The sequence below is a fragment of the Pundamilia nyererei genome, unplaced genomic scaffold (assembly GCF_000239375.1).
Source record: "Pundamilia nyererei isolate P.nyererei 1_Seehausen unplaced genomic scaffold, PunNye1.0 scaffold00040, whole genome shotgun sequence".
Taxonomy (NCBI): domain Eukaryota; kingdom Metazoa; phylum Chordata; class Actinopteri; order Cichliformes; family Cichlidae; genus Pundamilia; species Pundamilia nyererei.
The window spans coordinates 1,183,571-1,196,703 of record NW_005187441.1 but is presented as its reverse complement, the minus strand read 5'-3'; the positions used below and the strand labels follow the sequence as shown (position 1 = coordinate 1,196,703).

The 13,133-nt window shown below is 42.2% G+C and overlaps 2 protein-coding genes across 2 annotated transcripts in view; both read right to left on the bottom strand.

Annotated features, from left to right (window-relative positions):
• Nucleotides 1-4,216, bottom strand: part of jam2a (junctional adhesion molecule 2a) — a 21,058-nt gene extending 16,842 nt beyond the window's left edge. The window contains exon 1 of the mRNA XM_005730927.1: nt 3,731-4,216. Within this exon, the coding sequence (XP_005730984.1) occupies nt 3,731-3,779 (49 nt within the window). The 5' untranslated portion in view covers nt 3,780-4,216. The remainder of the gene's footprint in view (nt 1-3,730) is intronic.
• Nucleotides 4,217-8,213: 3,997 nt separating this feature from the next.
• mrpl39 (mitochondrial ribosomal protein L39) overlaps nt 8,214-13,133 on the bottom strand; it is a 9,276-nt gene continuing 4,356 nt past the window's right edge. Inside the window, exons 6-10 of the mRNA XM_005730923.1 lie at nt 12,607-12,719; nt 12,422-12,487; nt 11,808-11,961; nt 11,356-11,403; nt 8,214-8,367 (exon numbers count right to left, since the gene is read on the bottom strand). Of these exons, the coding sequence (XP_005730980.1) occupies nt 8,293-8,367; nt 11,356-11,403; nt 11,808-11,961; nt 12,422-12,487; nt 12,607-12,719 (456 nt within the window). The 3' untranslated portion in view covers nt 8,214-8,292. The remainder of the gene's footprint in view (nt 8,368-11,355; nt 11,404-11,807; nt 11,962-12,421; nt 12,488-12,606; nt 12,720-13,133) is intronic.

Genomic DNA, 13,133 nt, shown 5'->3' with positions numbered 1-13,133 from the left:
AATCAAACACACAGGAGCCATCTTGCCTCGCCATCTTGAATACAGTGGGTAAAATGGACATCGCCAACAAGAGCAGGCTAAACAAAAACAACAGCTGTCTTTAAGCTAATATTATACCAGCCAATGTTAGGCTCAAGTTTCTATAACTCACACTTTCCCCCTGCTAAACTGTTTGATTTCATTGCTACAATGTGTGAGACTTTATTTTCTAAGTGTCAGAGTCAGACAGTGTTAGATTCAGTTCAAAGAAAGCTTTGCTAACAGCAGCTAACAATAGCTAACAGCGGCAAAAACAGCAGCGTTTACTGACAGAAAAGTTCAGGATATCCTCAACAATTCAACTCGGTATCGCTGTCATCGGACAGAAGTGAGCTTTCTTGGCTCACGGACTCGTATTGAACCTGTTTCAAAGTTTTGCAGACTCCGTCATAATAAATAGATGTGGACATCTGGAGGTAAACAATGGACTGACAGTTTACGCTCACTACAGATGAATGGCCGCGAGAGTTGTTTGTCCTGCAGTGGCCACCAAAGCTAGGATTATGCAGATGAGTCGGGAAAGGTACGAAAACAGAATTGACCCTGCAATCTGCAATCTAGTGACATCTGAGATTTTTAACAATCTACCTTTAATCGGAGAAAAGCTCAAACTCAGCAGGTATTTTGGCTTCCAATATGTTTTATGTGGGGGTTTTCTTGTAGCTAGAAATGACCAGGTTTGCAGCAGTGTATGGAGTCATCTGCCAACATTAGCAAACCTGCACGAAAACCATATTATTTATCATACAATTCAATTAAATATTCTAAAAGGCAACAACAGCACCAACACGGTGGAGTGGTCCAGTTCCTTAAAATATAAAGCCCCATGAGGTGACTGTTCTTCTGAAGTAGTGCTGTATGAATAAAACTGAATAGAGCTGAACTTTAGTAAGCAGAGGTGAGGTCTAGCTGGCCTGTCAGCTACAGCTGCCTGTTTTGGGATGTTGGTCAACGTATCATTGTCCTACTTCCAGCAGGATGTAGAAAACAAAATACACAAAAAACCCGTCCCGAGAGTTGTTTTGATGAGGAAGCGTCTGATTAATCTGATCAGCCTCTGCGGTAAGTACTGCTAAGTTTTATTTACCACTTTATTTTTTAATTTAAATGTTTTGTGGGATTTTTTAATCATTCGTCTGTTATATACACAATAGATATATGGGACAGACTTTTACTCATCTAGACGTCATCTTAATTTTTCAGCCTTGCTGTTTATACTACAGCAAGGCTAAATAAGAGTCATCTTGAATTGTGATCCATGCAGAGCTGGGACTTAATTAGGACTGCTTTAAACAATGACTGGCATTTGCATCCAAATGGTCAGCGTAATCTTATAAGACATGTAAAACATCTCCAAATTGTTCCGTTAGTCACCGGAGGTTGTCAGAGCGCACCGCATGTTTTCATTTGGCTGATTTTTACACCGCCTTTCCTGACCGAGTCCCAAAGAGATTTGTATCTCCTTCCAGGATTGATTTTGATAGGCAAATATGTAAACCACCACACTGAATCCTGGACGAATCTGGGATCTTGGCCAAAAACTGGAACATCCATAGAAGCTAATGCACGGAGCCCTGATAGATGAGTACAAAACCATCATCAGACAGAGCAGACTGATTTGGGTTAACATCATTTCCAGTTAGCAGGACTATTACCGGCACCGAGTGCTGAGTATCCTAACTACAGACTAACTACACAGTACATAAGTATGGACCACTAGGGGTTGAAAATCAACTCTGTTTTACACTTTTCCACCAATCCAGGTGGATTTCAACTACTTTGGTCAAGTGAACAGCAAAATAGCCTAATGAGGGGCTACAGCGTTGCACTAGATTTGCCAGATGAAAAAGATTATTATAATAAGTACCACAGCAGCAGGTCTCTGGTGATTCTCCAATATAGCATCGGATTTGGCCACAGCGGTAATTAAAATGCTGCTTCTGTGGGCCTGTGGTGGTTCTGAAGCACGGGAAAGACTAACAATAGCACCAACACAGGAAGGAAAAAAACTAAAACACACACAGACACACACACGGATGTCGTGCATGGCATTAACATCAATCAAACAGTGCTACTGCTTAAACTCACAGGAGGGACAGCCACCCTCTTCCCTGAGCAAAAAATAGAAGGATGGCACGCTCACTCCTTGGCACTCAGCTTTACTCTCATTACGCGGTCCGTTCTGAGTATTACAGAGACTGAGGCGGGTGTTGCCAGGGCTGTGCCGAGGTCAAAAGCATGGCGCAGTAATAATTAAGGCACTTATTCAAATTAACAGAGAACAAATGAAAGAGGGAGGGAGATGGACCCATAGGAAATATCCTGTCTGCCTGCGTGATGTAGATAGCATGAACGTGGAGGGCAAACACGTTTCAAGGCTGTGGAGGGGGGGTGCTCAGGAAAACAGGATGACGACTGACTGTGCGGGCGTATGTGTGTGTGTGTTCTCCATTTGAACAAAGCCAGTCTGTGTATGACTGTAAGACTGTGAGCAACAGCTGTCTCAGACAGACACAGCATGAGAGTGTGTGTGTGAGAGGGAGAGGTTGATATGAGGGAGTTGATGTGTGGATATATGTGTGCATGTGTGCGAGAGGGTGAGGTTGGGGATATTACTTAAACTGTTTGTGTGTGTGTGTGTGTGTGTGTGTGTGTGTGTGTGTGTGTGTGTGTGTGTGTGTGTGGTGACATAGAAGCTTCAGGATCACTTGCCAGAGACCCACCCAAAACATTTCCTCTTCTACTTCTTTTTTTTCCGCTTTTTAAACAATGCAATGTACAAGTAGCAGTGGAGCTGGTGGGATCTCAATGGTGCTCTTCTCACCTGCTGACATCCATCAATTGAGCCACATGACGATGATTTCTATCACAGCGGGACTGAAAACACACAGCTCTGTGAACTCTGACCCGGAGTCCTGACAGGTGGCGAAATGTGAGTAAAATGTGCGTGACTCACTCTCACTGTCTCATCACATCCATCTCACGCTCAAGCCCCAAACAGCACTCTTCCTTCCTGCGTCTCCGTGCAGGATGATCAGCCCTCTTTAAATGTTTCTTGTTATTTGCGCCTTAAAATAAATTTAAAATTTTTGTGTTTTGTGTTTCCAATTTCCTGATTTCTTCCCGCCCACCGCCCCTGAACAAACAAACAAACTCCGTGTCACGGTGAAAACCAGCTTGAAGTTTCTGGTAGAAATCCAAGCGCTGACCTCACGCGCAGATCTGTGGCTCATTCTGCCAAAAACGGGTACCCACCCGCCACCAACATAACACCCACACCCTTAAGTGGCACCAGGCCAATACAACTTTGGGGCCAGCTTGTAGGAACCCAGCCTGGCTGCACCGTCACCACGGCCCACTCTCTCAGAGGGGGTTCAACTAAACCGCGGCGAGGGAGTTGCAAATGTACAATTACGTGAATCCAAAAAAGAAAAAAACATGAAATGAAAAATTCCTCCATATATTCATCTTCCAAATCATGTTTATAGAAAGCAGACCAACGCTGTACTATGACTTCAGTGAAAATCCGTAGAATAATTTCCCCACAATATAAACATCTAGGCTTTCAAGCACATTTTAAATAATCGATTCTTAATGATTCGTAATGGTTTCGCCCTCGTCTAGAAAAGTAAATAAAAGGGAACACTCAAGAGCAACTTCTTCGAATGAACACTTTCCATTTTCCACTTACATTGCATCAGTAAAATCACAACAGGAAGATACAGGGACGTCCCCATCATTATCGTCCCCAACTCTGCCTGGAGTCTCGTCTTCGGAGGAAGGAGCGAGGAGGCAGATCTCGAGCCTCGGCTTTGTTGTTCACTTGTTCGCAACTCCCAGATAATTCATCCGGCATCCAGGGAATAAACTGATCTCCCGGGAGGGTGTGTGAGCGCGCGTGTGCGTGTGTGTCAAGCAACCGGACCGACCCGGCGCTCAGCTCCTGGCACGAGAAACAGACGAGCGTGAAGTCGCAACTTCTGCACGGAGCAGTCAGCGAGATCGACGTCCCGGCTGAAAAGTGCGGTGAGCAATGGCGAGCAGCCTCTGTCACTGTCAGAGAGACGCGAATGGATGCTCTCTGTTCTCGCTGGGCGGCTGGTTGAGATTGAGGTGGAGGGAGAAAGGGAGGGAGGGCGGAGTGAGCTCTGATGAGCAGAGCGGCGGAGCGCCGAGAGCGCAGCGCCGTGTCCAAGACGCGCACTGCACTGCCAAGTGGCCACATAGCGGTGGTGTGGCAGCAAAGGTGTGGTCGCCTTAATACCGAACCCCGAGGGAGACCTGCGAGTTATGCTGAACTTTGAGGCCCACTCCACGTAGAAACACACACATATTACAGTTTCTTCCTTCAATGTTGGAGACAAGTTTGTTAGAAACAGTCAGAATCAATATGGAGAATTTAAACAGTTTTGATGTTACCAAGTTGCTCAAAAATCTCTTTGGTTTCAGTAATCATGAAACAGGTGATCTGTCGGAGCAGAGGACGCACACTGAGATGCAACACTACGAATTAGGAGTTAACAGAAGAACTGTAAAGGTCTGAAATCGTTTGCGTTTTTATGAAAGGAGGGGTGCCAAACATAAGGCCCGGGGCACAGAATAGGCCCAGCAAAGACTCCAATTTGGCCCACCTGATGAACATTGTGTGTAGATTTTGAACTTTAAACGGTAGATTTTACAGCTAGCTTTTCTTAATGATAATCACCATACTACGCCAAAGCAATTAAGTCATGGATAAACAGAAAAATGACAGAAAAGAACAGCAATGTCTGTTTTTTTGTTGTTGTTGTTTTTGTTTTGTTTTTTTACAGTATGTCCACAGTACAAAAACAAACCCCAAGATTTTCTGTAAATTAATTAAAACCAATTTGGGTTTAAAGAGCAGAAAGTTGGCGTCATTAAAACTGTGCCGAGCACCTTCAAGGTTCAAAAACAGTAAATGTATTTCAGCTTTTCCACCATAACAGAAAACGAGTTGTTGGGCAAAGAATTTTCTTTCAAGTTATTCATTCGTCAACTCTGAAAATCTCCCCGTGTTTTGTGAGTATGAGCTCATGATTTCACTTGGATTTCACATGAGGTCTCGTAAGTGGTTCTGAAAGTGATCCTGTCCAATTATGCTTTTGCTCACGATTTTGTATAGGATGGATTTAAATAATAACGAGTGTTTAACAGAGAAAAAAAAGCACTGACATTTAAAGTATGGTGCAATCAAAAGCTTATTTAAGCAAAGTAATTCTCATTAAACCTGAAATGCATGACAATAGTTTTTTTCCTCAATAGAAAGCTGAATGCTGATTATATCCAGAGAAAGACGGGTTATTACTCATCAGCAGAGCATTGATTCCTCAACAATTACTCAACAAGAGATTCAGCGAGGCACGCAGATTGCATTACAGACCTTTTGAACAAATGGAGAACAGAAGGACATAAATTAATTTGTCAGGATGCATTATTTCACAGTATTTTTGTAGTTATTCAATTTTAATCATTTGTGCAGCACCAGTTCCTAAACACCTCTAAAGTGCTGCAGGAGAGGGGAATTCAGGGCATCAGGGCACCGAGTCAAACATCTCAACTGGGACTGAATCTGAGGCATGTGTGTTTGGGTGTGTCTCACACACTGTCAGGGTGTTTTTGGGTGGGTGGGGGTAGCAGCAGGATGCTTGAGATGGGACAACAGCTGCATAGTTTGCAGCTTTTCTGGCCAGAGACTTTGCGCAATCTTACATTGTTTCCAATCCAATTTGGGAAAAGTTGAATGTTACTGAGAAACAAACATAATAATTTGACCAGAAATGGGTGTTTTTTTTCTGTTTTATGGTTCCTGGCATTCACTTTTAATCTCAAATGATCTAAAGACACCCAAAGAAGGGATCAATTTTCCATGTCACTGGAAGCCATTAAACATAAGACATACTTTATGTATCCCAGATATGGGAACTTTACCAGAACTAATCAATAAACAGATGTTAAACAAGATGTAGCCAGTGTTTTAAAGAGTGTACACTGTAAAAAAAACAACCAAAACAGACAAACCAAAACAACCCCCCCCTACCATCCAGCCACCTACAGTAATAGTGCAGCATGTGGTGTGCCAGAAAAATACAGTGAAATAACAGAACTTTACGATCACGGAAAAATAAAGAGACGATGCTGTCTGTGTTGAGAGCTCAGTGGATCTGCGTTTGACTACTCCGCCTAGGCTGCCCTGTCGAGCGCAGATCCACTGAGCGCAGCACAAGCTAGCAAGACAGAAGCTAAGCTGGTTGCAACATGGCAAATTGAACCTCCCCCACCCTCATTCAGATCTGGCCTTTTGAACTATTTTGGTCTTCATGTGAAGTATGACCCTGAAGGTAGGCGCCTCATGGACAAAAGTAAAACAGTATGTTGGATGTGCCACGCAATGCTCAATTACATGGGTGGGAACTAGTGCGTTAGCGCAGTTAGCTCGTTAAGGTGTTGAGGCGTCCAGCCCCACGCAAGGGGGTAGCTCGTTAACGGAGATTTGCCGTGTTGTGGCGTTAACATCATTTCAGATTAACGCTGACAGCACTAGTGGGAACACAACGAATATGACTGCACATTTACTCCGACATCATCCTAGTGCAAAGACAAAAACAACAGGCATGCTACAAACTTTACCCGAGTCATTTAGACAGCCGTTAGCACATGATTCTCCTTATGGGGACCTGATATGTTTAATATGCTGCTGAGAATATAGCCCAGAAGAAGCGTATAGTATAGCTTTTATTTTGGAAAGAGCCATTTCTCTGTAATAAACTCTCTTTTCCAATTTTTTTCGATTTCTCGATCAGATAGATTTAGTTTTTTATTACTCTGTTGTTTCAGCAACATTAAATTTAAAAACTGTACTTTTGAGTTAAAATATATATTTATAATTTTAATAAATGACAAATTAAAAAAGCATGAACATTTTTTTGTATCAAAAAAAATATCGAACCGTGACACCAAAATATCAAACCGAACCGTGAATTTTGTGTATCGTTGCACCCCTAATATATGTGTGTGTGTGTATTTTTTTTTTTTAAATGGCGTTTACATGTGTAAAAATGATAAATCTAATACCTAATATTACGATAAAATACTGCTACAATAAACTCAATGAGGCTTAAACTTGCTACAGTTACCATTTGTGTTTATTATATAGTAAGATGACAATTTTAGAAGGTTGCCACACCCACAGTGCTGTTTGAACTTTTTCCACACTGACCCCTTGTAAGTGTCCCTCTGTGTAAAGTCCGGCAAGCATCCCTCAGATTTGACAGTTAACTCGCATTGAACGATCAAAGTCTGTAATTTAACAGGCAATTAACATTTATTGTTCAATCTCATTAAACTTATGCATGCCTTAAGAATATTTCTTTACAGATTTTTTATTATTCCTTCTCCATAACGTCAGTTTTATGGTTTATTTGAAAATAAACAGCACAATTATAAAATACAGTCTGTGAAATTACACTAATTATAATTGTTAACTGTGTTTTGACAGCTTACTAATAATTGCAAATGTTTTATACATTATAAACACCAAACTTTCTGTGAGAATGTCAATTTTGTTTATTCCGTTTTTCCCCCCTATTTTGCAATTTTATTGATAATTTATTTACAGCTATGTGTATCAAACTTAACGGACAGAATGTTTCATTGCAGATTCTTTTAATTTTAAAGCATAAAGGAATGTTTTTACTTTAAAGTATCGAACACTGTAGATTTCAGGCTAAAATTGCCACTTTTTAAAAAAATGATGATGTAGCTCTTGCGTAAATCTCAGTGTTGTCGAATGTGTCAATTTACCAGGGATCAAGAAGGAGAAAAAAAAAGGGAAACGATGCTGCCTCATGACTCAAATCCTCAGGCTTGCTCACACATGCCAAATGCACTCAGAGGATTGAGAGCCACCTGTTTGCCAAGTGATAGACGCAACAGATGCACTGTTGCCTGACCTCTGGCCAATTTACACATGTACGCATGCACGCACACAGCTTTTGTTTTTAAGGAAAACTGCTGATACAAGAACAAACGCACCCACCCACAATCACGACTGTTAATCACGCCGAATACAAAGGCTACTGCGTTTTGCGCAACAATACTGCCGTTCGTTTCAATTTGCAGCAATATTAAATAAGAAAATAAATAAATGCAAGAGATTTCTCACATGTTTTTATACATTTATTGAACAAATGATCTAATCAGTTAAAGTGTTTACGTGGAAGGTTACAGAGGTGGTTAGTGGCTGGCTGGAAGTTGAGGTGAGTTGGGAGGAGATGGTGGAGCTGCTACTTCAGGACCCGGCACATCCACCTGTGTAGAAAACAAAAACGTGAAAACAGAGAGAAGAGAAACTAACATTCCCAGACCGTTACATCCCCTCTTCATCCTACTTTCATCAGAAATAAGCTAAAATATCTTGTTGCATATATTTTTAAAAAGAAAGCTTCTGTAGTGGTGGTAGTGGGTTGTGGGGGCATGATGCCCACCGTGGGGGGAAATTTGGAAGAATCTGTTTGCAGTGTGGGCGGTGGTGTTTTGGCCAGCTGGAGGCAGACAGGGGACATGCCTCCCTACTGCCTGCAGCCGGCTCACAAAATGCATCCGCCCACGTCTCGCTGTTTTTATAAACCTGTTCCTGGAGAGTCCGTAGGCTGGCACATACTGGGGGTGAACCAAATAACACTAATCTTTCAACTTAATGATGTAACAAATTACGCCTGTCAAAAAGGCCAGACAATTTGACATCAGTGCAAGATTCAGACGCTTCATGAGCCTTCTGAGGCAGAAGACAAAGAGCTAGAAGCAGGGATGCAACACATAAATAACCAAAAAGTGTGCATTTTAACAGAAAAACCTTCGTGTAATCCCAGCGAATGAACCTTAACAAGTCCATTTAGATAACTGAAGTTTCTCTCTCTGTTGTCTAGATGTACGGCGGGTTTTAGTATTGAACATGTCATCTTTTTTCTAAGTAAATATATTTCTAAAGCTGCTATTAACATGAAATTCTCACTGGCTGTTGGCAGCAACTTATCCAATCCACACACACAATCAAACCATAGAGGTCCAAAGGCGCTGCATGTCACCCCAAAAGCACCACGCCAACAGTGAAGTTTGAAGGTGGGGACATCATGGTGCAGGGCTGTTTTTCAGCATATGGCACTTCCTTCATATAATTAGAGCAAGGATGAACGGACAAATTAAAATCTGCTTCCATCTACCAGGATGACGAAGATGAAACGAGGGTGGACATTTCAGGGAGAACATGCTCCCAAACACAGCCAAGGAAACTCTCAAATAAAGCCAATCATGGGACCCGAATCCAGCTGATGATCTACAGAAAGAACTTAAGCTAAAGAAGGAACCCATGTAAGCCTGTTTGTGTGGAAGAACGGGCCAAAAGCTGTCATCACCATCTATCTTTGATTTCTTTGCATGTGTGGATTGGGCGGGTTGTTGCTGACATCTGGTGAGGATTTCATCTCAACAGCACCCTAGAAATATATTTACTTAGAAAATTGGTGACGTGTTCAATATTTATTTTACCAGCTGCATGTCTATCAGAGAGAGAGAGCTGTTGCAATTCCAAGCCCCCCACTTCATACCAGCATTATCATTTGCAAAACGGTGCAGAAGAATCACCTAAAGCCAAAGGACGCTGCGGGTCATGTTAAAGACATACTGCCATGTTGAGCAAACACAACATCTGTAACCCTCAAACGCTGCAATTTAAACTGCGCTCGATCATCACGGTAAATGTAGTCTGACATCATCTGATGAAATGCTGCTTTGACTTAAAACAGCTGAACAGTGAACACGAGTCACGAACATGGTGACTTTCACCGTAAAGACCGATCTACACTTCACAATATGATGTCAGGCACCAGAATGGTGACGATGCTAACAGAGTTACTGCTATCTATTCCTTTAACCTGCCAGATTCATAATAATTGATCATTAATAATCACACTTAAAGGCACAGGCTGAAATAAAAACACACGAACCTGGATTTGAAGCATTGCAGTGAATCCAGCCATTGTTTAACTGTTTAATAGTGAAGGTTGTTTCTCAGCAGTTTTTCCCTCCACATTAAGGAAAGACAGCTTTATTTCAAAGAGCTGAGCATGACAAGAACAGCCAGCCTCGGGCTGCTTAAAAGGAATGAAAAACACTCATGTGGTCTTAAAATGACGTCTGTTTGCCTCTGCAGGCTGCAGAAGAGAAGGAGAAGAGGTGCATTTGGCATGTCTGCCTGCATATGCTTTCTTATGGTGCAACATAGCTGTCCTTCAGAGATCTTCTAGGCCTCTTTCACTTTATAGCTCTTCCACTGATTAGCGGTAGCGACGTTCTGATAACACGGGACAAACGGGACAGAGCGGCTGCCCTTCGTACACCTCGTGTGCACGACAAACACGGCATGCATTAGAAGGTTGGCTGATAATATATAACAGTGACCTCCAAGACTATAAAACTGATGTGCAGCCTCTCCTGGAGGAGGTCAGCATGCTAATCCTGCGCTCTTAAAAACTCCATAAATATATGATCCAAATATTTCACAATTTTAATATCAATCCAACTCAGGTCTTCAGACTTTTGTTCTTAAAAGTGCCATTTTCAATTCCCCGAGTATCCCATCTCTGTGTATAAAATGTAGGCCATGGAGCACAGTATATCATCAGTTGCCAAATTAAGTGCGTCTATTAATGAGTACATCTTTTTTTTATTTTTTATTACGCAATCAGTGATGCACCGAGGATGCCAGAAAGGCTGCAGCGAAATCTATTTCGCCTAGATGGCTCCATCCAAAATTAACTCATAACCTAGTTTGAATTTGCAGAATTGATGCGTCTATCTTTCAGCGCTCGAGTCAAGCTCGGTTATGCAGACGGAGCGGATTCACCTTTCGCATCAATCCAGGCGTCTAGAAGTAGAGCCTTGAACATGCAGAGATTTAAAAATATTTTTCCCTCGGATCTTCACTCGGCGTTTGTGTTTTTGATGTCGACTTCAGAAAGCAGCCTTTGTCCTTCATGAGGAGGATGAGACCTGCCTTTTCCTTGAGATTACAGCCCGCGATACTTCCTGTCTCGGTTTTTGCCAACATAATAATGCACGGTAATAAAAACAGAGTGCTAAATCCTAACCTCTGGCTACTGGACAAATACTCAACACCGCCCAGACATTAAGAGTTCTCTCTGGGCTGGTTTCAGTTCTTCAGAGCTAAAAAACTGAGACATTTGCTGTTCTTTTCTCAAACATATTTTTATTAGATTGAAGCACATTTGCTGTTCTTACCAGTTTCTCTGCCCGTTGCCTCAGTTTCCTCCAGACTGTGTGGTGAGCCTGCAGAGAGAGGAAAACGTGACTTGGAGGCACATGTAGACACAATAAAGTGCTTTTTATACATCACACAATTCTTGGCAATTGTGCATGAAAAACTGTTGTAACAGATGGACAATCAAGTGCCATTTGATTAGCTTTTGTTCCACTGCTGCAACGCTTTTAAGGATATTAAAACAGAAAAACATGGACAATAAAGCCTTTATTTAATGTGGGCTGGACTGCTTTACATCACTTTTACAGTCCTAACAATCAAAGCACTAAAACATGTATGAAGTTTACAATCATATGTCTCTCAACCTGCCAGTGTCCTTAGTATGTGCGAAGATACTGGAAGAAATTATGCAATTAAAAAAATGGATAACTGGTTCCTATATATACAGCTTATACTAAACACACTTTCTCACCTGAAGCCGCAGAGGCAGGGAGAGGCCCTGTGCTCGACGATGGAGGCCCCAGGATCCCTGTCCCAGGCTGTGGAGGGCCGTCACCTCATACTGGGAGCACAGGCCTGTTCTGGCCACCAGGGGGCCCCCACTCAGGAGTACATGGTCGCCGCATCTACCAAAACGGGTACATGGTTGGTTGAGTTCAGGTAAGTGCAGGAATAATGAAAGATTCTACTCTGCCCGTCATGCAATGCAATAAGGAAAGTTTCAGTCTACTGGTGTTTGCTCAGTGTCCAAATACTGTTACACATATTTGCTAAATGCAGAAGCACAGCCTGCAAAGTCAAAGGAGACGCAAATTCATAAACTCTAACTAAAGTTAGGATACCTGTCTCGAGTTTAGTACCAACTTCAGTGCCAAATAGTTCTCTTAGTTTAAGTGACTGCTCTTAAAGGTGGTCCCGCTCTTGATATGTTACTGCATATGAGATATGCCGATATCTGGATGTTGTGTTTTCTTTCTTGAACTGTGCGTCAGTTGTATCTGTTCGTTTATTTGAGCATGCATTGGTTGCGTTGTGTGCTGCTCTCTTGGCCAGGTCTCTCTTTTTGTACTTTAAATGCAGCGTCACCTGTAGAGCATCACTGTGCCTTTGGGATTTTGAGATGCTTTCTGTTCCACTTCTTCCTGCTTACACCTGCCAGAGTAGGAGAAAATACAACAAATAAAGCATTTAAACCTAAATGAGTCGTGAAAGGAGGTACGTGGAAGTGTCAGCTGTCTACACAGCTGAGCAGTACTCAGATGCCAGTCTACCTGCTGTGTGAGAAAGCCTCCAGTGCCACAGAGGGCGCCACTTCCAGAGGCTCCCAGGCCAGGTCTTGGTGGATGAGCTGCTGGGCTCCTCTGGTCAAAGAGCGTAATGACTCCTGAAAAGAAACAGACAGTAAAACATCAGCTGATTTTTGAATGGAAAATCTCATTAAAGAGAAACTTAACATTAGCCGGATGTCACTACTTCTTACAGTAAAAACTACAACCTGCCTGAACAGTTGTAGGTTTTTCTAGAGTCACAGGGCTTTTTCCAGTCGGGCTACCAAAATCTAACTCAGCCCTGCCCGTCGGGCTATCGTAGAAAGGAAAAATATATGTCAATGCTTTTGCATTCTTTCGCAAATGTAGCTCGGTAATAGGGCTGAACGATTATGGAAAATAATCTAATTGCGATTTTTTTGCCCCAATATTGCGATTGCGATGCGATTATTTTTTAAGGTCTTTGTCTTCTGTATTATTAAACAAAGACAAGCAATACATCATATAGTATGGCCAATACTATATTACAT